This window comes from Hylobates moloch, unplaced genomic scaffold, assembly GCF_009828535.3.
Source record: "Hylobates moloch isolate HMO894 unplaced genomic scaffold, HMol_V3 SCAFFOLD_9, whole genome shotgun sequence".
Classification (NCBI taxonomy): Eukaryota; Metazoa; Chordata; class Mammalia; order Primates; family Hylobatidae; genus Hylobates; species Hylobates moloch.
The window spans coordinates 22,563,193-22,588,668 of NW_026652284.1; the positions used below are offsets into that span (position 1 = coordinate 22,563,193).

Below are 25,476 nucleotides of genomic sequence, written 5' to 3' on the forward strand. Positions count from 1 at the left end.
CCAGGTACAGATACTGCACTTCACATGCATTATCTCATTTAATCCTCACAATAACCCCATAAGGGAGGAATACAATTTTTATATACACTTTACAGGTGAGAAAACTGAGGCTCAAAGAGCTGTAGCCACTTGCCCGACATCATGTAGCTAGTAAGTGGTTGGGCTGAGATTTGAAAGGAGGCCTGTGAGTCTCAGAACAATACTATCTTATCACATAGGTAAGTCTTAGCACAGTGCTTGCAAAATACAAACGCTAACTAAACAGCAGCCCTCATTATTTACTGTCGTTATTGTGGATATAATTATTATGTTACATGTAATTGGCTGGTCTCTGTCTATGTTTTTTTAAACTTTGTTTTTTTTTTTGGGAATAGCTGTTCCGTTTTAAATCTCCTCTGCAGAGGAACCAACAGCTCTGCTGATCCATGAAGGGGAAGTAGGTGCCAGCCTTGCTTAGCCCCACAGGAGCAGGAAGGGGGTAGCAGCAAGCTTAGCCCCACAGGAGCAGGAAGGGGGCAGCAGCAAAGCATGGGGAGTGTCTCTTTAAAGGCCTAGCATCTCTGGGTTGTTGGGATGAAGGCCTGGAACAGCACTTGTACCTCCTGCCTGGGAGGTATAACTCCTGTTGAGGGGTCTGGTGACCTTGCAAACTGGCTCATGGCATTCCTGCCTACCTAACCCAGACCACCAGTCCTCCTATCCCATCCAGGACACTTCTGTAGCCTTCCTGTGTGTGGAGACATAGAAACCCTCTGCCCTGTGATTTGGGTCTCTGCTGATCTCTGAAGATGGGTGCGGGTGATGAAAGAGGCAAAACCTAGAGGCAGAGGGAGAGGACCCATTTTTAAAAGCCCAGCGAGCACAGACACGCCACCTGGAATCCCAGCCTCCCCTGAGCCCAGTCAGCATGAGTCACCCCACAGCCCTTCACTTGTGGGTTGCAACACGGTTGACAGAAACTCCACAGCCTTCCACGAGGTGGGCAGACAGGTACATACAGAGGAGTGTGCCATCCTTTGGACTGCAATAAGCTTTGCAGTTACAGTTGGCACCAAATAGCCCTTCAGCCACCAATAACCTCTGTGAAGTGGTTGGGCACCCAGGCTCTGCTCAAGGATTAAATCCCAGCTCTAGCTCTACCACTGCCTAGCTCTGCAGCTTTAGTAGTTTACTTCAGTATTCTGTACCTCAGTTTCCTCATCTATAAAATGGGGGTATCAAAAATGTCTATCTCCCAGGGTTGCTGTAAGGATTAGGTGAGACAATGCGTGCAAAGGCTTAGCACAATGCCCGGTGCCTGTGGTATATGAAGCACCTACTAGGTGCTAGACACTGGAGATTCCACAGTGAGCGACACAAAGTCTTTGCTCTTACGGAGTTTACATTCCAGAGGAAGAGGAGAAAGACAATAAACAATTAGAAAAATATCATAGGTCATATTACATTATATCATAAGTCATAAGGGCTCTCTGCAGAGAACAAAAAGTAGTGTGATCCGGAGTGATTGAATGTCTACTTTATTAACAAGGGTGACTAAAGAGGGCTGCTCTGAGGAGGTGGCTTTATTAGCTATTATTTACTATTATTTATTAGGGTCCCCTGGGCTTCCCCAAACACAGCCTCCAGGGAGAAACCAACCTCTGAGAGTTCTCAAACCCAGTACCCCATCTCCAGAGCCCTGACCCCACCCCAAGAGGGCTCCTTTGAATTCTGACTTTACCCTGGAAAACCTCTATAAATTGGCAGAGGTAGCTGAAACCTCACTTGCTGTTCCCAGAGAAGAGAGAGAGGAGTGGGCCAAGGTGAGGTTCCCAGGAAGATAGAGCAAAGAGATAATTTGCCAAAAGGGGAAGGGTGGGGGAGGGGAGAATAGAAAGAGAGAGAGGGAAAAAAAGATGCCAAGATCTCTGGCTTAGATTTAATTTTAAACTAATCCTGGAAGAAGCTCTTTAAAAAGCTCTAACATTTTCCTGTTTGTGTTTGTGGATATTCTGGGGTTTACCAAGCTTGTTCTTTATAGAAGACAGCTCCCAGCAATTACTCCACAATTACTTCATCTGACAGGCATTGAATTTCTCCCAAGTTCCCAATACAGAACGAAGCACTTGGAGCCCGTGAAATGACCAGCTGGCTGAGGCTTCGAAGGCGACTTCAACTTTTCTATCCCTTCTGTGCTGACTAGAGGTATGTGGCTTGCCCACACCCCCTTCACACCCAATAAAAGCCTGTTCTCCTTTACTCCCCCACCCCCTGCCACCAACACACACACCCCAGATTGTAAACTCCTCTAGAACAGTAACCCCTGTTTTTTCTGGCCTCCGTTTCTCCAGAACCCAGAGTAGGGTCTGGCACACAACGGGTGCTCAAGGAATGTCTGTTGAATTGAGGCCACTGACTTCAGCCAAGGGGCAGCCAGACTTGGAGTGAGATGACTGCAGATTGGATCTGGGCTGGGACCTCGCTAGTTGTGCCCTTGGGCAAGGCACTTTGCCTCTCTGGCCTCCATTTCCTCCCTCATCTGTAAAATGTGTGTTGAAGAGGAAGGGGGAAGTGATAATAAATCGACCACAGCCAGTTACTCTAAGAACCAAAAGAAGTCACTTGAGTAACTGTAAAAGATTATTCATAAATATTATCTTAAAGGGGAAACTGAAAAAAAAAGGGAACTTATACAAAGATCTACCTGGGAAAAGTTGCTCTCTCCTTTGAGAATTCCCCAGTGGTACAGAAGGAGGGGGCAAAGAAATTTGGGGGTGGGGATGTTTCTGGGTATCTGGGACAATGACTAGAAACAGGAATCAAGTTTTCCTTTAAGCCAAGCTATCTGTTTGTCCCTGTACTTTTCCTCTAGTTATCTTGCTTCTTTCCAACATTTTTTTCTCCATCCCTCCACCCTCATCTCCGCCCCCCACCCCCTCACCAAGGAAGGAATTGGCCAGCTACACCCAGCCAGTCCCCCATAGCTCCGCCCTCCTCGGCAGGCTAAGAGTTAACAGCTGCACCTGTTGAGGTATACCTCCAGTCGCCGGCACCTGTACCTGTAGCCAATCAGCGCCAGCGCTGCTGGGAACCTACCTGTCAGCAAAATCTCGACACCCAAACCTCAACATAAATCAAACACTTTCCTGGGCAGAGAATGTCTGTGTCAGGCAAGAATTAGAGACAAGCGGTCAGCAGAGCCTCAGCGCTGATCGTCGGAGCCTGGGAGCAGGAAGATGTCGAATGAACTTGAGTGAGTAAACATCGGTGGATACCTGCGGCTCTCAGAGCGTGGAGGCTGGATGGGGTTTCCTGGAGGGGGAAGAGCGGGGAGGCCGGCACCGGGATTCACAGAGCAATTTGTAAGGGTAAATGAATGGGCTGACGATCTTACTTTGGCGTGTCAAGGCAAGCCCCAGTCTCAAGCTGGAGGTGAGTGTTTCCCTGGGAAAATAGTTTTTCTCATTCTCTTTGCTGAGCAGTTTCGAGCCAGGCAGGGAACCACAAGACTGAAACTGAAGGTTTCTGGCACCACTTTTTGATCCTCTGAAGGGGCCTTGGAAATCAGACAACCCCAATCCCATCGAGGCTTTCTATCTTCTTGCCAAAAGGAACTTCTTCGAGGTAGTTCTAAGAGCTGTCTTAGGCAGAGAGTTGGGTTTCTCTAAAGGGACTTGTTTGCTGGGTTGGAACAGTCCCAAGTGGGAAGGTTACAGTGTGGTGGTTAAGCATGTGTACTCTTTGTAGTGGGCTTGACCTAAGTTCAAATCCAGGCTCTGTCCCTGGGTGATCTCAGACAAGATATTCAATTTTTCTGGGCTTCATTTTCCTCATCTGGAAAACGGGTACAGGAATGCTTTGTAGAATTCTTGAAATAGTTAAGTGTGATAAATGCTGTAAAATGCTTAGCATAAAATGCTTAGCATATCACACTACGGTCTAAAGATGCGTTCAGTAAAATGTGGTTCATCTTATTCAGAGGCAGTTCTAAGGCTGGGGAAGATGAGAAGTGATTTTCGGTAGGTCACCTCTGTTGGCTGGCAGGATGCATGTGCCTTCCTGCCCACATCTGAGATTTAAGATCCTGACTGACTGACGCTGATCTTCACCATGGTGTCCTTCTCGGGGTCCAGACCTTAGAGAAGGTAGGATGAGGCTGGGATCTGGGCTGCTTTAGATTGGGTTCAGGGAGCTGGCAGGAGAAGCCAGAACACTTCAAACACAAGCTCTCCTTTTCCTGCCACCCTCAGAGGTGAGCGGGCAGAGGCAAGGATTGTACCTTCTTTTTTCTAACTGCTCCTCAACAGACTTTTAAGAACTTGAAGATCTGTGGGCAGAGAGTGCTAGGTCGTGATTGCAGACAGGATTCTATGTTCTAGCTATAGCCCTTCAGCTCTTCATGTTCACAGCACAATCACTTGGGTTAACAGGCACGTTCCTTTTGAATTAATTTCCCGGGGTTGACAGTGTATTGACAATTGGACCACAATGAGAATAAGAGCAGGAGCATGGGTACTGACACCTAGGTTCAAGTCCCAGCTCCAGCACTTACAGCTGTGCGATGTTCAGCAAGTCACTTAATCCTCACCTGTAAATTGTGGCCAACAGTAGTATCCACCTCATGGGGTTGTTAGAGGATTTGACAATTTTAGAATAGTGACTGCTTTTAAGGCTGGTGGAGAACACGCTAGTAACACCATTGTTATTTCATGCAGAACTAACCAATCAATGAGCATTCCCAAACCTCTTGCTATTTTTCCATACTTTGAACACACAAAAAAATCTTGAGATGTGTCTCCATCCCACTTAAATTTGCTGGCTAAAACTGCGGAGGCTACAGACAGAATCTATTCATTGCTGCACGTTAGGGTGTATGTGTTCTGAAGCTGGGTTACTTGAACAGAAAGGTTTCTTGCTTTTCTCCTCCCTAATGGTTTGGATTTGAAGTCAGATCCGCTGACAGTTGAGGCTTCTCAGTTTGGGGTGGGGTGAGGGAAGCCAGTTGCCTGCTGAGTAATTGCAGGCTGACTCCAAGCCACCATTTGAGATTACAGTGGCAGAGCCTAGGGGCTCAGCTGCCCCTACTGATAAGGGTAGGACACCCGGCGCTTAGCTTGCAAATTCTGAGCTGCTGTTGCTTCTGCGGCCTCGGCATTCTCCTAAAAAGTGCCAAGAGGACTGGCCATAGCTTACAGCTTGGGCCCTCATGGAATGGCCAACTCTGGCCAGGCCTTGATATAGTGGAAAAAGTGGGACTTGCCCGTCACTCTAAATTCTGCCACTTACCAATAGCAGGATCCTGGTGAATTTGTTTGTCCTCCCTGACCCTCAGTCTGCTCATCTGTCTGTAACACCTACCTGGCATGAACAACTGTGGGCTCCCAAATGTGGACCAGGAGCTCCATCTGCACCCGCCCGCCCGGTGGCCAGGCCCCGGGTGTAAGGCGGCACTTCGAAGGCTGGTCCCTGAGAAGCATGGAGGCCCCGGCGGTGTAGTTAGAAACTAGCTGGAGGTGGCTGGCGGGTGCTGAGCGCCAGGCCTTTCATGTGGTCGCAGCGCTCTGGGTGCCTGGAGCCCGCAGCCCTGGGCAGCCCCGGGCTACCGCAGGGCGCAAGGGATCCTGGGCTGCGGCCGAGGGCGCCGGAAGTCGCCGCCAACCGCCCGGGTATCGCGGGAAAACAGCCGGCGCCCGCCAGCTGCCCGGCGTCGGGTTTTCCTGAAGGTGCGTCGGGGCCCCAGAGGAGCTGGAGCCGCGGGCGACCTCGCCGGTGACCTCTTGTTCCCCGCTGGAGCACCGGCCATCCCCTGGCGCTCCAGGCAGGCCCCGTTGACAGCCCAGTAAAGGAGAGTTTCGCCGCAAAGGGGCTTGGCACACAGTAGGTCTAAGGCACCGAGGTAGGAGCGTCCCCCGCGGCCTCGCTCCGTGCTCTCTGGGCCCCACCGCTGCCGCCTGGAGTCTCCCCCTAGCCTCGCAGAGACGCGACTCGGTTGGGGGAAGGGGACCAGAACCGTCGCAGTCCTGACCGCGGCCGCCGCCGCCGGTCTATCTGATCTCCAGGAGCGCCGGCTCCAGACTGCCTGGAGCGCTGAAAGAGTTAATCAGGAACCACTCCCCGCTGTGGTTTTGTGGTCGAAACCATGATTGCCAGGAGCAAATTTTTGTCGTGCACGAGGTGTGTTATTAAAAGTCGGAGCTACGCTGCTGCTGAATGAAAAGTTAAAAGCCCTCTTTGAGTTCGGGCTATAAAACTGGCGGACTGGGCCGAGAGGCTTGAGCCAACCCTAACGGCGGCGGCCCGGGCTGCGCGGGGGTCCTGCGGCTCAGCCGGCTGCTGGGAGCGGGCAGGCCGCGCAGTCCCAGCAGTGAGTGGCCGCAGCCAGGCGGCCGGCAGAGCTCCCACTGAACCACCGGAGGAGTGAAGAGGGGCAACGGGGCTGAAACCCAAATGGGATCATCCAGCTTTCTCTTATTTTAGAACAAAAACGACACCCAACATTTATGGAGCGCTGACTCCGCATCCGACATTGTGTCGAGTGCTTGATAAATACACGCTCTTCTTTAAACCCTCCCAACAAACTAATGCAGGATGGGAGTGTAAATGCAGTTTTGCCTAAGAGGGGACCCAGACTTGGTTCAGACTTGCCCGAGGTCTCACGGAAGTACTGGGATCTTAACCGGGTCTTAGCCGAGCAGCCATAGGCCACCCCGCTTCGTCTGTGCTTAGCCTCTGAAAAGAAGACGGAGGAGATATGCCAAACTGTTAAGAGTGGTTATTTCTGAGCAGAAGAATGTGGATGAATTCCATTCTTCCTATTTTTCTGTAGGTTCCATATTTTATATATTTGTTGTGTTTTACAAACCTGTGTTACCTTCGGAATCGTTAAGGGGAAGAGAGGGAGTCATTATTTTGAAAGAGAACACCTAGAGCAGTGTTCACAAACTGTGGTCCGTGGACCATCATCATCATCATCACCTGGGAACTAGTGAAAAATGCAAATTCTCAGTCCCACCCTAGACCTACTGAATCAGAAACTGGGGGTATGGCTGAGCGTTATGTGTTTTCACAGGCCCTCCAGGTAATTCTGATGCGTGTCCAAGATGTAAAACTGTTGACCTAGAAGACCAGGCAGAGGACTGGGAAGCAGGAGGTTCCCAAATCCACTACTGACCTGCAGTGTAGTTGCTGAGTCAGCAGGCTGAGAGCTTAGTTCCAAGATCACACCTGTGTTTTAAGCCCAGCTCTGCCACCTACAGATTGGGTGACTTGGATGAGCTCCTTAACCTAAGTGTCAGTTTTTGCCCATGTAAAATGATAAAAATACCCACCTCACAAGGCATGTGTGAGAATAAAAAGGCACAAGGCCTGACTCTATTAAATAATTGAGTTCCTTCCTTTCCCTCTCTTGCCTTCCCTCCCCTCTCTGGAACTCAGCTTTCCTATCTAAAATGCAGCAAATAATCCTGGCTGGCTGCCTACCTCTCTATATTCCTTTTGCCTCCTAAAAAGGTTAGAACAACTGACCTAGTGAAAGTCTTGAAGGGACATTATCTCACTGTTATTTGGTGTTATTTCGCTAGGCTTTTCCAGGAGGTCAGCAAGAATTGGGAACTTTCAGGGGCAGGGATTGAAAGGGGACAGAACAGTGTAGCCACATGAATGGCAGTGGCCTTCACCTTTTTCGTCCTCAGCACCCAGTACGTGGCCATTTACAGAGTAATCCTCAGTGAATGTTTGTTGAGTGAATCAGTGAGTGAATAAATGAAGGGATGTGGCACCCCCAGGTTTAGACGTGGATTTCCACTTCTTTCACACCTCAGTTGAGCAATAGATGGGTCGGGCGGCGGGGGGAAGGAAAATTAGACAAGACACCAAGAGGAGAATATAGCATGAAAGAAAAATTCCCATACAGGGAAGAATTTTTAAAAGAAGAAAGTGAGTTTCTGCTATAATTAGGAAAGGGCATCTAGATAATTTACATGCAACTAAAGGTGTCTGCTGCAGCCTGACCACCGTCAGCTTGCCCACCTGGGTCCTGACGATGAAGCTGGTAGTGCGTGTTCCTCTTAAGTGGAAATCTCCAAGCATCAGGATGATTCTGCCAGCTAGGAAGAGATATCCCGATTCATAGGCTGGAGAAAGGCTGTGAATTGTGCAGTTTGCTGGGGGCTACCCCACAAAGCATTAGTAATAATAATAAAAGTACATTATTCTGTGCTGGCACTATGCTGATCGCTTTACCTGCATTACCTCATTGCATCTTCCAACAGTAATACTTCACAAAGTTGTAAAAGACAAAGACAATGACTAGAAGTTGTCAGCCAGCACCTGGTACTTGGTAATCCCTCAATGAACGGTAGCTGTCATAATAATTCTGTGAGTTTAGCATTCTCATCGCCTCACATTTTGCAGGTAAGGAAACAGGCACAGAGATGTCAGGTTGCTTGCTTAAAGTCACCCAGTAAGTAGCAGAGCTGGACCTGGAACCCAGGTCTGCAAAGCTCTGGGCCCACTCCCATTAACGATGAGTTCATACTGCCTCATTCAAACTGGAGTCATTACAGAGCCATGCCCTACACTCTGCCATTTCCCCATTGAGGCCCCCAAATGAGCCCCCAGCCCATGTGACAAGGCACATTTCACAATCTGTACACCCAGAAAACCAGATGGGCCACTGGCAGGCACGAGAACCCTGGGGCGCCCTTGTCGTGCCCAGGGAACATCATGTGTGGGGCTGACTGAAAAATGATTCCTCTGTAAGCAGTTGTGTCAGGGCCTCCCTGTGGGTGATTAGAGAGTGATTGATCACTGTTAATGAGGTTGGGTGTCTCATGGCAGGATTTGGCAAGTCATTGGGAGTATCTGGGTGTCAACACCCAGCTCAGGCGGCCCCTGGAACTCTTCCTCCTCTGGCTGAAGGGAAGTGGGGTCTAGCCTGCTGGATCTGCCCTGTGCCACACACCTTCTTTGGTGGAGCTTGAGACCACCTGCTTTGGTGTTGGGTTTTCTTCCCACTTCTGGAAAGTTGAGTGAGTACTTTCTTTTCTGTAGCTTAACTACTGAGTCCCATCCTGCCGTATGCTGCATGTCCTTAGGTGCCTCTCTGGAACTAGATCTCTGAGGTCTGTCTGCATCCTAAATTGCTAGGATTCTAACAGAAGGAAATGATACCAAAAGTTCTCAACTGATGGCTGAGACAGCATTTCCTTGGTCTTATTGGGGGTTTTAAGTAGCTCAGCCAGAAAGCAGTGGGCATTTTGAGTCAGAAGAGACTTCTTGGGATGAAACCCCACTTTACCACTCTAGACTTTCACCATCCTGGTGCCCAGAATGAGGCATGTTGGAGCCATGAAGGCTGAGGCTGGCTGGGCATGGAGCAGCTGGCACCACACCTCTGTGGTGCTGAGTGCCAGTGAACTGGGGAAAGGTCCCATCCCCTCCTCCCAGAGCACTGGCCCCGGCAATTTGCACTTCCTCACAGACTGGACAGGAGGCCTCAGAAGTGAGGCCTATCAGGTAGAGCCCTGAGCTCCTCTCTCTTGATCTTGTTGCCAACTCTCTCCTAAGTGGAGGAGAAGCCAGACGGGGAGACTGAGGAGGCGGCTCTGTGAAGGTTCTGGATGCTAGGAGCCACAGACCTCAGTTCTAGGCCTGATGCCTTGAGGTACAAGCTCGGTGGCCTTAGGCAAGCCGGTGGCCCTCTCTATGGCTCAGTTTTTCCTCAAATGAGGACAGTCATAACTTCCTTCCCTACCTGACAGGGGTGTTGCAGAATCAGAGATGATGACAGATATATGAGAAGCACATTGAAAAATATAACACTATGCAAATGTGAGGGATTATCAAATCTTGGATTTCCTCCTTAGTGGGCTGGCTTTCCTTAAAACAAGGTGGCATATGCAAAGCACCTGGCTCACACCTGGCACACAGTAGGCGGACAAGCTCTGGGAGCTGTCCCGGGCTGATGCCTTTGATCTTGCCTTGCCTTTGATCTGGAAGGTCCAAGGTCCTCCCAACTCATCTCCATTCTCCCTCTTCCCCTCCACCCCTCTTCTTAACCAACATCCATCACTCCCTTGGGTTCAGGCAGGTCAGAAGTCCTCTTGTTTCTTTTTCTTGTTAGCTCTCTTCACCTATCTAATGTTAACTGTTTGTTTTTGTGGTCATGTATGTCTTGCTGCCACTAAAATGCAACCTCCGTGTCAGCAGGGATGACCTAGTTATCTTATTCTCCCAGGATAGGTTCTGGCACATAGCAGTTACTTGATAAATATTTGTTAAAAATGAGGGATGGATGGTTACATGGATGGATGCCACCCAGGTTTTATTGCTTTTTAAATCTCTCCTACATCCCTTCTTGGAAAGTAGTGGTTTTTTCCTTCTTGGAAAAGTGCTAGCCATGGAGTTCCCAGGCCAGACCCTAGGAGTCCTGGCTTCACTCATCCAGTACCCTGCAACAGGTCACCTAACATCTCTATGTATATTTCCTGGTCCGTAAAGTAGGGATAATAACACATTATGTATGTTGGGAGGCTCTATGAGATAATGGAAGTTGGGCAAGGTGTTATTACACTATCTCTTTTGTTTCTTTTGAACAGAACCCCATTCACAGACAGGAGGCTTGTGGGGGGATGACAATTTCAGAACCTCAGGCAGAGTATCCCCTTTACTCCCATTTGGAGGTTCTGGGATGATGATGGTGATGATGGCTTTTGTTAACTGAGCAATTATTCTCTGGCAGGCTCTAGGCTAAACACATTTCTTACCTTAATGTACTTAATTCTCCTAACAACCCATAAGACGAACCCTACTCTAAAGTAGCCACCCCTAGTGACTCTCCATTATCTTACTATGTTAATTTCCTTCACAGCACTTATTACTAACTAAAAATAACTAATTTACCTGCTTGTTTATGGTCTGTCTTCCCCAATTAGATTGTAAGTTCCATGGGAGCAGAGCCTTATCTGTCTCATTTTAGTTGATTCCCAGTGCCCAGAAGAGTCCCTGACTGGCACACTGGCACTTAGAAGACACTCAATAGACCCATTTAACAGATGAGGAAATAGAAGGGCTAAGTACCTTACCCAAGGACATGTAGTTAACAAACCCATACACTGTGACCCTGGTGCTGCCTCCTTCTGTGGTGCTGCAGGTTCTGGTGTGCTATGTCTGGTAGAGATCTGATGGCATGCTGTCCATGGCGGGTCTTCCCTCCTCCCTCATTGCCTTTTCACTTTCTGATAGTTTAGTTCAGTCTTGGACAGGGACACCAACAGAGAGTTTGTGGAGGCCCCAGGGAAGCTGACCTCTTAGGTTGGGAGTCCCCGGTTTCCCTTCTTTCTTCTGGCTCTATCACCCATGAGTAGGACTCACTCCTTAGAACTCTTTTCACATTGATCCAGTATCAGCTCCTGGGACAACTATTTTTTCACCCCTCTCTCACCTACTGGCTCCTCAATCCTCATTTGTAATATTTAAGAGAGCAGAGAGCCAAAAGTTTTTGGATTTTAGGATTCAACACACAAGTCAATACTAACCTTATCCATTAAGACTTTCTAGAAGCCAAATGCTTAGTTCTAGAACATGAGGTTATTGGTGCTAGGAGCAGTCATGGGAACCAGGACACTGGGATTCCCAGCCCCTGACCAGAAACTCTTCCAGTCATCATCTTGCCACCTTCCTCCTGCCTTGTGAGGGTGGGAAATTCCTTTCTGCCTTGCAGCAGAGAATTAGTTCAATGTATTTTGAGAAGGGAAATTTCCAGAATAGGAAAGGCATCTAGAAAAGAGACTAGCACAGGGGTTGACTGCTATACTGTGTAGTCCGACAGCTCCAAGTTCAAGCTGAGCCTCCATCACTTACTGGCTGAGTGACCTTGAGCAGGTGATGTCACCTATTTGAGTCTCAATTTCCCCTTCTATAAAAGGAGATGATAATTCCTGTCTCTCAGGGCTGTTGTGTGGAGTAGATGAGATGACACACAAAAACAGATGGCACTATGTTTGCCAGTCGTAAGTGTTTAAAGTACAGAAGCTGCTGTTTATCAAGGAATCAGAGTTTGGGATCCCAACAGGATAGACTGGAGACCTTATAGGCCAGGAGACCCACCCAGGTGAATAGCAGACATTGTCCGTTCTTTTGTTTCGGTGTCACTTTATTGTTGTCTTCTAAAATTTATCTTTTTTAAAGGGTAAGATAACTCACAGCATCAAAGCTAATAATGGTCACCCCTAGAGTCAGCAGATTGGGGCACCAGGCCCAGACCTGCCACTGACTTGCAGAGTAACCATGTCTTCTACCACTTCGCAACCCCTCGATGTCTTGCCCCAAGCTGACCTGGAACACAGTGATGGCTTGCATGAATTACATACTTGTTTTGTGCCAGGCACAGTTTTAAGCATTTTTCTTACGCTGATGCATTATCCTCATGATGTTATGTGGTGGGTGCTTTTATTAGACTTGTTTACAAATGAGGCACAGTGCTAAGCACTGGTGGTCCCTGTTGACCCAGGGGGTGGGATCAATCAGGCATTTCCCTGCTTTTCCCATGCCTCGTTGGTTGGGAGTTTCCATTAGCTCAGGGCTGAGCAGACAGTGAGGGTAGCCACCCTGGACTTGCTCAGTAAATTCCTCTAAACCCCAGGCCCAGGAGGCAATGAGGAGGGGCCTCTTCTCACCTCTCCTTGAGGCCCCTTGATTTATAGCAACAGAAACTCAGGGTGTGCCTCCCGCTCTCCGCACCCCTAGAACAGGAAAGTTTCTGTCATTTCTCTTTCCTGCGTGACAGCTCCCCCTCCCTTCCTCTCAGAGCCCAACTCCTCACACCTTGGGGTCCGGTGGGATGGGAGACACTGTCCTGGATGAAGCTGCTGGGAGAGCTGCCGCCTCCTGTGTGCTGAGGTATGGCCTGGCCTGCTGTTCCCACTGCAGTGTGAGGATATGGGCCGAGTGGCCTGGCAGCAGGAGGGTACTTCGTGCACCTGATTACAGGGGTCTCTGCCCACCTACTGGTCTGCCACTGTGCCACAGTTTTACCACAAACACATTTTTCTGCTGTGATAAAGATTGCACCCCTGCATCAACGGAAAAGCAGTGTGGCTGAGTGGCAAGTGTGTGCCTTTGTGCTCAGTAAGGCTGAGTTGAAATCCTGGTTGTCTCATGGACCAGCTGGATGATCTTGGACATTTTCTCATTCTCTGCAAGACTCAGGTTCCTTCATCTTAACAGACGAAGCAAATGATCCTTACCTTGTAGTGTCCTTGTAAGAAGCATGGCCTAATGAACAGAACATTCATATGCATTATAGTAAATGGCAGCTGGCATTGTTCTTAGGTCCCTAACGTGGGAGATTCTGCCTGGCTCATGTAGAAAGGGAGGCACTGGGAAACCAGGAGACCAGCCAGTGCCCACTTCATCTCTGGGGCTCTCTCTTCATAGCCTGGACCACCCCATCTTCATACACTCTTTGCTCTAAATTGAACATAACCAGAACTTTTCTGCTTCTATGCCTTTGTTTGTGGTTAAGAGCATATGCAGTAACCAGTGATTCTTCAAAATATGGTCCCCAGACTACCAGAATCAGCAGCACCAGGGAAATCGCTAGAAATGCACATTCTCAGCCACCCAGAGCCAGTGAATCAGACACTCCAGGGGTGGGGCCCAACAATCTGTGTGTTTTTAAATTAATTTAAAAATAATGGACATATAATAATTGCACATATTTATAGAGTACAGTGTGAGATTTCAATGCACCTTTACATTGTATAATGACCAAATCAGGATAATTGCCATATTTATCACATTAAATATTAAATATTTATCATTTCTTTGGGATGATAACATTAAAAATCTAGTCTTCTAGATATCCTGAAGTATACACTACATTGTTCTTTGCTGTAGTCACCCTGCTGTGAAAGCGATCTGTGTTTTAACAAGCCTTCCAAGTCATTCTCATGCAGCTAAAGTTTGAGAACATTATTCTGTACCATTGCATCACCCTGAAGGAGCTTGAATCCCCTCTGGGCCACTCACTCACTGGGACCTTGGACAACTCTCAACTTATCTGAGCTTTAGTTTCCTCCACTGTATAATAGGAATAATAATAGTATCTGCCTTGCAGGGTTGTTTCAAGTAACATGGTAATTTATGAAATGTGCTTAGTTAGTGCCTAATGCATGGTCAGTGTTCAGTAAAGAGTAGCTATTATTTTTCCATTCTCATTATTTTTCTGTTAGGTCCCTGCTCCTTCCCCACATTGCTGAGTGAAATAATCCCCAGTGCTGAGTTTCCCCAACTAAAATGTCTGCCTGCTCCAGAAAGCCTTTCCTGATCTCTTTCCTTTGAGCCCTTGTGGCTTGTCTCTCGAGTGAGATAATACCTTGTATTTGTCCAAGCTTCTCAGCACCGGTACCCGGGTCCTGCGTGCCTCTGTGTGCCCTGCAGCCTTCAACTCCAGCTCCTGGCTTCTGAGCAACTGCTCAAAACTCTACAATAAAATTGGTCTGAAATGTCATTTCCCAGACCAGGTTCTGCCTAAGGGCTTCCTCACCCCGGCTCTCTCTGTCACAGACCACACTTTCTCCCAGACTTGAAATGATCTACAGCCTTCTGTGCCTTTCACAGTCTTGAGGACAACTTCTTCAGTAGAACTCATGATGGGTTATCTGGAAATTTTATTCTTATCACATTGCAGCTTGTCATTGGCATTTCCCATTCATTACACGAATTCTCTTTGAATAAGTACCCACTATGAAAGTATTTTATTGAATCCACTCTGTAGTCTTGAAGATAAGGATGACGGCCTTCATGCTGTGGAAGAGGGAACTAAGGCCCAGGTCAACAGCTTCTACATGGCAACATTTGGAATTGATCCAGCTCCAGAGTTTGTGTCCATTCTGCTGCCCCACACTGCCTAATGGTGGCAGAAGAGGCAGTTTCATGTTTTCAAAGCTAATAACTCTGAATTCCTGGGCGTTGGCCTGTGGCTGCCCATTCATGGACCTTCCTCTGGGATAGCCTAAATTTGACCCTCCTTACTTGCATTCAGTTTCAGGTCTGTGCGGCTGCTAAAGAACGACCCAGTCAACTTGCAGAAATTCTCTTACACTAGTGAGGATGAGGCCTGGAAGACGTACCTAGAAAACCCGTTGACAGCTGCCACAAAGGCCATGATGAGAGTCAATGGAGATGATGACAGCGTTGCGGCCTTGAGCTTCCTCTATGATTACTACATGGTACGTCTGCCCCCTCTGGACATGCCCCCTTTTGACTGAATGGGTGTCTTCACTTCAGGCCTCATGGCTCAGCAGCCCACCATGACCACCCCAGCCCCTCATCTCTGGGCCTTTGCACAATGCTGTTCCCTCTGCCTGGCACCCTCCCTTTCCCATGGCTAACCCCTACTCTCAGCTTTGGGTCTCAGCTTAAATGTCACTTCACTCATTCACTGGAGGGGAGGCTTTCTTGTCTGGGTGCCCTCAGCAACCACCATTGTCATCTTTGCTGCCATCAAGAATGCTTAGAAGCTTGCTGTTTACACATTTATTTCTTCCATCTTCTGCATGAGACTGAGCTCCTAGAGGATCATTACTGAGTCTTCAGCACACCATACAGCCTGCCACACAGTCCGTGACACATGCTGACCAAGTGGACAGTGCCTGACCCACTCCTTGCCTGGTCGAAGCACATTCTATGATAGCAACACTCTCGTACGCCACCATCTTCTTTCTGCCCGTCCCTCAGATCTTACGTTTCCCTGTCATCCCAACCCACCTGGTACGGCCCCACCACCTGGAGCATACCTCCTGCTCTTTAACCCATTCCCTTCCTTCGGGGCCCTTCCCAAGGCCCACCTTCTCTTAGAAGCCATCTGCCACCTCATCTCCCTCTCCCGAGGGTCTTAGTGTCTTTCCTACTCCAGCTGCCATTATGTCTTTTACTGTTCTCTAACTACTTCCAGGGTCTTGGCCTTGTCTCTGGGAGGCTGTCGGCTCCTGAGAATAGGAATTAGGCCCTCCCATATCTGTTAAGTAGGGGTTGGACCAGTCAGGAATCACGAGGGTATAACACATGACACAACCCCCCTCCCACCTCCAGTCCGTGTGCCAGACATTGCTAATGGATTGTAGCCTGCGTTCTCATGAAAGGTACAGGAGGCTGCAGAATCTTTGTCAATGTAGTAATCCAGGTAGGCCCTACCCATCTGTCTGAATTGTCACAAGACAGCAAACTGACTTGCTGTCCCTGGGCTGGGTAACTGCCCCAAGAAACTTTCCTAGATTGGGGGATGGGGGCACACAGCTAGCCAATTATTGAGAAACTTGAAGATTTAAAGCTACCTTGTACATAAGATCTCAAACTTACTAGCCCAAGAAGTATTTTATCCACTCTACCTCAAGAATAAAGGCAAATTCTTTGTGTGAACTCAGAGGCCAAGTGGGTTCCAGATAGGAGAAGGCCCAAAACTATCCCCTGGCTTTGGTTCTCCTTCTGGAATGGTCTGGTTACCCTACCTCCCTCTTCCCCAGCACACTGGTAGCATCCAGAGAGTGTTCGGCCCAGGTCGATGGAAGAGGAGTTTGAATGGCTGCCTCGGCTTGGGGCCATGGTGGGAGCCAGAATTCTAGATCTAGGTTCAAACGGCAGCCTGGGATTTATAGGTTGAGAATGGACCATAAAATACAATCCAACTCCTTGTCCCCTTGGCAAGAAGCCATTCCAGGGCCAGGATGGCAGAAGAGAGGCTCTGAAGGTGATACTGATAATACTGGTTTTAGCGAAGTACAGTGTCTCAGTGAGATACACCTGCCCTGGCCTCCCCATTCCAGAGCACCCTGGATTCAGAACAGCCCCCGGACAGTGATGACATGGTCTGATGGTGTGGAAGGAGCACCAAGTCAGGAATTTGGGACCTAGTCCTGCCACAAATGTGGCTTTGGGTAATATAGTGCTAAAGGCAACTGCTTACCATTTCTTCTTGAATGTCCACCACTGTGTCAGGCACCTTCCTTCATACTCTCATGGGGTGTGATTAAGAGTACGGGCTTTGGCCGGGCGCGGTGGCTCAAGCCTATAATCCCAGCACTTTGGGAGGTCGAGGCGGGCGGATCACGAGGTCAGGAGATCGAGACCATCCTGGCTAACACGGTGAAACCCCGTCTCTACTAAAAATACAAAAAATTAGCCGGGCGTGGTGGCGGGCACCTGTAGTCCCAGCTACTCGGGAGGCTGAGGCAGGAGAATGGCGTGAACCCGGGAGGTGGAGCTTGCAGTGAGCTGAGATCACGCCACTGCACTCCAGCCTGGGGGACAGAGAAAGACTCCGTCTCAAAAAAAAAAAAAAAAAAAAAGAGTATGGGCTTTGGAGGCTATGCTGGGTTGGGGTCCTGGTTCTAGCTATATCAGCCTTAGAGACAAATGAATTAGAATGTTCTAAGATATAACAATATTATAATTATACTCGTGAAAGGTCACGTTTATATAGTGCTCTCCATGTGATAGGTGCTATTCTGAGTGTTCAAAGTGACCTCTGAGGTTGGTATTATATTATAATCTCTGTACAGATGAGGATATGAGGAATGGAGAGGTTAAGGGACTTGTGTAAGGTCAAACAGCTAGTATGTGGTAGGTCTAGGAACTGAACCCAAGAAATCTGGATTTAGAGTCTATGCTCTTAAGTACTAAGACAATAGAGTCTCTCTGGGCCCCCATTTCCTCATCCATAGAAGGGTGATGATACTAGTAGACATCTCAGAGTGATTGTGAGGATTAAGAGATGAGAAGGCACTTAGTACAAGGCCTAGCCCATAAGAAGTACTCTATTAAAAAAGTATTTTTTATTGACAAATATTCATAATCCCTTTTAAGTAGGTATTATAACCACTCACTTGACATATGAAGAAACTGAGTCTCAGAGAGGCGTAGTCATTTATCCAAAGTCACAGTGCACTTTCAGGTGGCATTTCTAGGACTTATGCCAGGCCTGCCTGACTCCAAATTTCATGCTCCTTAACTATCAAGCTTGAGGTTCTTCTTCCCACTCCCTGACTTGGGGCTCAGACTAATCATAGCTAGAGCTCCAGCCAGTGGGAAGGACTGGAGGGTTTTCTAGTGAGCAAGTGTATTAGTCTGTTCTCACGCTGCTAATAAAGACATACCTGGGACTGGGTAATTTTTAAAGGAAAGAGGTTTAATTGACTCACAGTTCAGCATGGCCAGGGAGGCCTCAGGAAACTTACAATCATGGAGGAAGGGGAAGCAAACACATCCTTCTTCATGTGGCGGCAGCGAGGAAAAGTCCCGAGCGAAAGGGAGAAAGCCTTCTTATAAAATCAGCAGACACGACGAGAACTCACTATCACGAGAACAGCAGCATGGGAGTAACCGCCGCCATCATTCAATTACCTCCCACTCCCATGGGATTATGGGAACTACAATTCAAGATGAGAGTTGGGTGGGGACACAGCTGAACCATATCACCAATTACTCCCCTGCCTGGCCAAAGCTGCAGAAGGGGGTTGAGGCTCGCTACCAGCAGAAGCTTAGCCATGCATAAATCCTTCCTGTCTCTCCTCTCAGGGTCCCAAGGAGAAGCGGATATTGTCCTCCAGCACTGGGGGCAGGAATGACCAAGGAAAGAGGTGAGGCTTGCCAACACCCTCTGCCTCTTTGCCCTTCCCCACCTCCACCTGGGGCCTCTTCCACACAGGTTTGACTTATCCATTAGGCACAGGAGGCACAGTGCTGAGGGCCCACAACACATTTTGGGATCCATGATACTGTTTTCATTTCTTTTAAAATTAAAAGAAAAAAAACAATATAATCCAACTTGGATTATATTTGTCTTTATACCAATGTACTTACTAAAGATATTTTTAAATATTTTGGAAGGCGCCAGTGAAGGCAGAGCCTGGGGCTCTTGAAAGTCCTAATGAAACTCAGCTTGAAAACACACACACACACACACACACACACACACACACACAGGCACCCCAGATGCCTGTAGGCCATGTGGGCTGGAGTTTACTGAAAACAAACTTCAAAGCCTTAGTAGTAGAAAAGCCCTGGGGGCAGCTTTTCTTTCTCAGCTTCATAAACCCTCTCCCCTGCAGCCCCACAGCCTCTGGGGAAGGGAGACCTGTGTTGGGGGAGGGTGACCTGTGTTGGGGGAGGGACATCTGGGTTCCCATACTTCTTCCCCTGGCATTAGTGCCCCAGGGCATTGACGTTCCTTTCCTTTAGAAAGCTGCCCAGGCCATGCTTAAGAGTAGATAGGCACTGGAAAGACCTTGCCCCTCTTCCTCCACTTTCTTCTTCCTGGCCAATCAGGTGACTTCTCACAAATGACCCTCTAGGGCCTCTGCTGGGAAGCCTTTTGAAAAACTCAAACAGGCATTGCAGCTCATCTCATAACCCAGCCTGGGCCTGCAGCTGGCTCAGGGCCAGTCCCCTCCACTTCCAGGAACAGTGGGTTTGGGTACATGAGGACCTTTCTCAAAACTAATTTTTTTTTTTTTTTTTTTTTTGAGACGGAATCTTGCTCTGTCACCCAGGCTGGAGTGCAGTGGCGCGGTCTTGGCTCTGCAAGCTCCGCCTCCCGGGTTCACGTCATTCTCCTGCCTCAGCCTCCCGAGCAGCTGGGACTACAGGCACCCGCCACCTCGCCCGCCTAATATTTTGTATTTTTAGTAGAGACGGGGTTTCACCGTATTAGCCAGGATGGTCTTGATCTCCTGACCTCGTGATCCGCCCACCTTGGCCTCCCTAAGAGCTGGGATTACAGGCATGAGCCACCGTGCCCTGCCACTCAAAACTAATTTTTAAAAATATCATTAGGTCTTCTGATTACAAAAGCAACACCAGTCTCTTGTAAAAGATTCAAACTCTTCAGAAATGTATAAAGTAAAAAAAAATTCCTATGATCCTGTACCCCTCTCCCGCTTAACAGTTTGGGGTACATCCTTCCAGACCTTTTTCTAAACATTTGTTAACTGTACTCACAGATACATGTTTCTCCCACCCTCCCACTTTGTACACACCCCGCTAGGGTTGACGTAATACAGTTGTTTTGAAGTAGGGACGTTTTGACACTGAGACATTTGACTTTTGCTAAAAATAAATGATTAAACTTTCAGGGTTTTTTTTTTTTTTTTTAATAAGTACTGTAGTGGATAAAACAGATGTTGCTCCCTTAACCCTGAGCCTGTACTGGGTTCCATTCTCAGCACCTCCCTGCTCATCCGTGTGGCCAGTTGGGCTGCTACAGTGCCTTATTTTGTGCATGTTGGATGGGCCTAAACTTTACACTGGATCAAAGGCCAGTGTGTCAGTTGCCTTCCACTCTAGCCAAAGACCCCCTCTACCCCCAGAGAGAAGTACACTCAGCCCCTTTTCTTTCTCCCCAGGTACTACCATGGCATGGAATATGAGACGGACCTCACCCCCCTTGAAAGCCCCACACACCTCATGAAATTCCTGACAGAGAACGTGTCTGGAACCCCAGAGTACCCAGATTTGCTCAAGAAGAATAACCTGATGAGCTTGGAGGGGGCCTTGCCCACCCCTGGCAAGGCAGCTCCCCTCCCTGCAGGCCCCAGCAAGCTGGAGGCCAGCTCTGTGGACAGCTACCTGTTGCCCACCAGTGATATGTATGATAATGGCTCCCTCAATTCCTTGTTTGAGAGCATTCATGGGGTGCCGCCCACACAGCGCTGGCAGCCAGACAGCACCTTCAAAGATGACCCACAGGAGGTGAGGGCCCATCCCCGCTCCCCTATAGCATGGATATGTGTGTGCATGTACAGAAGGAGAGAAGATAGTGAACAGATCAGGGCTTTGGAATCCATGGGGGAAAGAATCCTAGAGCTTAGACGGGATTGCCATGTACTATTGTCCAAGTTGTACACTGTGTAATGCACAGCCCTGGGCTGAGGCTTCCCAGAGTGAATGTGATCATTTATTCTCTTGGGGCTGTGTTTCTCTGCAGTCGATGCTCTTCCCAGATATCCTGAAAACCTCCCCGGAACCCCCATGTCCAGAGGACTACCCCAGCCTCAAAAGGTAACTTGGTCTCCTTGGACCCTCAGACACCTGGGCAGTGGGCAGGAGGCTGCAGACAGAGCCCCACACTGTCCCCAGAGCATAGCAGGCACAATCAATTAATGAGAAGTGGGGGATGAAGGCAGATAGATAGAGGGAGACGGAATGATTCCCACATCCTGTCCCTGGGCTGTGATAGGGAGCTCAGAACTTGCACCTTATCAGAAAACTGAGGTTCTTTTATCCTTAGTTTTCCCTGGTTTCATCACCCCTCAGGGTTCTCTCTAATTTTCACTGGGCCCTCATTATTCAGCAGGACTGTGGCTCAACAAAGCCATTAAATAGAACCCCCAAATTGAGAAAACTGGATCCCAAGGAAGTAAAGTTATTTTCCAAGGTCAAACAGCAAGTCTGTAACATAGCCTCAGGCTTCCTGCCCCACTGCCCTCTAGGAGACTTCCTGCCTGGGAGCCCAGCCTCACTGTCCTCTCCCTCCTCCCTGCAGTGACTTTGAATACACCCTGGGCTCCCCCAAAGCCATCCACATCAAGTCAGGCGAGTCGCCCATGGCCTACCTCAACAAAGGCCAGTTCTACCCCGTCACCCTGCGGACCCCAGCAGGTGGCAAAGGCCTTGCCTTGTCCTCCAACAAAGTCAAGGTGCGTTGGCCTGGAGCAGCTTCGGAAGGGGTGGAATGGGGCAAGATATACCTCCTCCTTGGACTAGCCACGGACCCTGGGGAAAGGCTCTTTGATAATAGCCCATTGCCACAGGGTTGGGGAAACTGAGGCAAAAGGGCAGGCCACTGGACCCAGGCTCTAGGAAGAGGCCGGGAGTGACCGTGACCAACTGTGCTTGCAGAGTGTGGTGATGGTTGTCTTCGACAATGAGAAGGTCCCAGTAGAGCAGCTGCGCTTCTGGAAGCACTGGCATTCCCGGCAACCCACTGCCAAGCAGCGGGTCATTGATGTGGGTGAGAGCCTTCTCATGCCTCCATTCCAGCTCCTCTCTCTCTCCCCACCCCCGTACCAATCAAGCCTTTTTCTTGCTTACCCCTGTTTCCCTACCTGGCTCTGACCTCTGTCTCCAGGTCAAACACTGTGGGATTTGCAAGGATTTGCATCTGTTGACTAGAAGCTGTGGCGTCTTTTCTGTATTGCTTTGGGATAAACAGGGCCCTGGGGACCCTAGCAGTGTGAGATAAATAGGCCCCTGAGATGCTGGCCTGTTTGTCTCCATCAGGAGGCTGATGAAGACACAAATGCACAAGATAAGGTACAGGCGGCAGGTTCGGAAGGCCTGAGGCACAGCACAGGACGTTCAGCTTTTGGGAGCTGGGAGGAGGAAAGGCTCTCTGTGGGTGCCACCTGGTCCCCATCCCTAGCCCTGAAACAAGTGGGAGGCACAGCCCGCCCTCCTCAACTCTTCAGCTTCTGGCTCCCTTACTCCCTTCCTGGCTGTGTGACCTATGTCACCTCACCTTCCTGAGCCTCAGTTTGTTCAACTCTCAAATGGGCTGAGGCCAGCTGCCTTGCCTGCTTGCAGTGCTGATTTCAGCTTTGGAGCTATGTGCCCTGGGGAACACGATACACATAGGGAACTGTTTAATGACTTGTCCGAGAGGCTGGATAGCAGAGTAGGGAGGAGCATGGGTTCAGGAGCCAGACGGATCTGAGCTCCAGCCCCTACGCTGCCTTTTATTAGCCAAGTGACCTTAGCCAAGTAACCAAACCTCTCTGAGCTTCGTTTTCCTGATATATAAACTGAATACTCAAAGCATAGTTGTGAGGATGAACCGAGGGCTTAGCATATTGTAAGTGTTGAAGAAATGGTACTTGCTAGTCCTACTACTTTTGCTATTGCTCTTACTCCCCCTATTACTGTTGTTATTACCATGCTGCTGCTGCCGCTTCATCTGGGAGAAGTCCCAAATCACAGCCCTGGTGAAAAGTATAACCTCCGCCCCCAACATGATGAGCCTATTTGGCAAAGCTTGGGATTCCCTCTGGGCAGATCTGCTTCTCAGGCTGGACCTGTTTTCCCATCTGTAATCCAGGGCACAGGAATCCCTTTTCCTCCCTGGATTGAAGTGTGGTTCTTGGGAGAGAGAATGCATGCCCCTGCCAAGAGTGAGGCCCAGTTTTTTTTTTTTTTTTTTTTTTTGAGACGGAGTCTCGCTCTGTCGCCCAGGCTAGAGTGCAGTGGCGCGATCTTGGCTCACTGCAACCTCCGCCTCCCAGGGTTACTTATGCCATTCTCCTGCCTCAGCCTCCCGAGTAGCTGAGACTACAGGCACCTGCCACCATGCCTGGCTAATTTTTTGTATTTTTAGTAGAAACAGGTTTCACCGTGTTAGCCAGGATGGTCTCCATCTCCTGACCTTGTGATCCGCCCGCCTCGGCATCCCAAAGTGCTGGGATTACAGGCGTGAGCCACCGCGCCCAGCCGAGTGAGGGCCGGTTTTTAACGCCTCCCTCCTCAAGTGGCCCCAGATCCCTTCCTTCCTGATTCTCCTTCTGGTCTCCTGTGGTTTCAGCTGACTGCAAAGAAAACTTCAACACTGTGGAGCACATTGAGGAGGTGGCCTATAATGCACTGTCCTTTGTGTGGAACGTGAATGAAGAGGCCAAGGTCAGTGCTGAGGGCAGTGGCTGGGATGGGACTGGGCTGCCCGGAAGTCCCTATTCTGGAGTAGAGGCTTTCTTGCACCTAGGATAGTGGCATTTGCTCCAATGAGGACACCCATGGAGGAGGCAGGATGCAGTGTGGTGTGGAAGCTTGGGCTTTGGAGCCAGGCAGGCTGGGTCCGCATCCCACCCTTCCACCTATTGGTCCAAAGTGTGACTTTGGACCAGTGCCTTAGTCCCTCTGAGCCTCAGTTGTTTTGACTATAAAATAGGAGTGGCATCATAGCACCAACTGGTAGGTTGTAGTGAGGAGCAGGTGAGATAAGTAAAAGGTAGAGCACACACCTGGCCCAAAAGTGGCAACTGTTGATATTACTCCAGTCCGCCCATTTACTAGATGGGAAAACTGAGCCTTCTGCATGGTCACACAGCAAGCCACTGGGGGCACCCAGGTTTCCTGACTTCTTGGCCAGTGCAGAATGTCGCATGCAGGAGAAATGTGAAGGAGTCTGGTGAATGAGGGCTCAAATCCCAGTTATCTCACTTCTCTGAGCCCGTAAAAATGAGAACAGTAACCTGCCTGCTAGGATCGGAGTGCAGATCCCACAAGACGATGCATGTCTACAAACCGGAGAGGCCTGAGAGATGGAGCCTCTGGTGACGTTTTCATGCCAGTAGTTAAGTCGTTAAGATTCTTCCAGCCTTAGTGCTTGAGCCCAGCCGTGGGCTTGCCGTGTGCTCATGGGCCTCGCTGTGTCTTGGTTTGCTGTTTAGAGAGCCGGCATGGTGGAGAGGCACTAGTGTGGGAGTCGGGAGCTGAGCACTTTCGGCCTGTCCCTTCCCCTCCGTGGACCAGGCTTACCTCACTCAGCAGGGTCAGGTCCAGCTCCTCTCAGGGGCATTTCTGGCCTGGAGAGGCTGGGGAGCTAACCCCTGCCTCCCCGCCTGCCTCCAGGGATGGCCAGGCTGCCTGGAGAAGATGGATGTGCAGGAGCTCAGAAGACACAAAGGGAGCACAAAGGCAGGGATTATTATTATTCAGACAGGCACCGGGCTGGAGGAGGAGCTGGGGCCTCGGGTTCAGGGAGTGGGGAGTTTCGTGGGAAGGGAGAGATGGGTTTCGGTGGGGATTTTCTCACAGCCTCTTAAGCCCCCAGGCTTGGGTCTTTCTCAGGTGCGAGCTGGGCGGGGGCTGCATGAGGGCAGAGCTGGCTGAGGGGGAGGTATGTCTGGCATATGCCTGGGGGCCTGCTCCACACAGCCAGGGAAAGAAGGGGGTCTGCTCAGACACACCCCCCCACATCCTGTTTGGGTCAGGGTCATTTCCAAAGGAAATGTTCCAAAGACCAGGGGCCAGCCTGCTGTGGGGGGACCGGGGTTCCCACGGAGCCCCAGAGAAGGACAATCACCAGGTGACCTTGCCAGGGTTTGCCCAGCTGAGACTGACCCCAGGCGACCATTAGTTGGGCATAGGCTTTGGGATGAGACTTCCAGCTGTCCCTCATGGCAACGGTTACAACATATCAAGCCTACACCCCCCACAGCCACACAAGATAGGTTTCATTATCCTCATTCTGCAGACAAGGAAACTGAGGCTCAGTGAGGTGAAAGGATTTGTCTGAAGCCATATATGGCTAGTGAGCGGCAGAGCCCAGCTTCCCGCGGCAGGTGTGGGCGGCCCCACCTCCAGGCTCACTTTGTTATGCCCCATGTCTGACTCCCTAGGGGAACGGCAACAATTATAGCCCTGCTCAAAGCATCTATTTCCCTGGCTGTAAGATGGGGTGACTAGGACGCTCCCTTGCTGTATGTGGGGTGGGATCAAATCAGCTGA

At 49.5% G+C, this 25,476-nt stretch overlaps 1 protein-coding gene across 1 annotated transcript in view; it reads left to right on the forward strand.

Annotated features, from left to right (window-relative positions):
• Positions 1 to 5,674: 5,674 nt before the first annotated feature.
• The window catches only part of GRHL3 (grainyhead like transcription factor 3), a 33,214-nt gene continuing 13,412 nt past the window's right edge, over positions 5,675 to 25,476 (forward strand). Inside the window, exons 1-8 of the mRNA XM_032759313.2 lie at positions 5,675 to 6,801; positions 15,026 to 15,212; positions 18,556 to 18,617; positions 20,382 to 20,727; positions 20,963 to 21,036; positions 21,521 to 21,674; positions 21,877 to 21,988; positions 23,552 to 23,646. Coding sequence (XP_032615204.1) covers positions 6,770 to 6,801; positions 15,026 to 15,212; positions 18,556 to 18,617; positions 20,382 to 20,727; positions 20,963 to 21,036; positions 21,521 to 21,674; positions 21,877 to 21,988; positions 23,552 to 23,646 — 1,062 coding nt within the window. The 5' untranslated portion in view covers positions 5,675 to 6,769. The remainder of the gene's footprint in view (positions 6,802 to 15,025; positions 15,213 to 18,555; positions 18,618 to 20,381; positions 20,728 to 20,962; positions 21,037 to 21,520; positions 21,675 to 21,876; positions 21,989 to 23,551; positions 23,647 to 25,476) is intronic.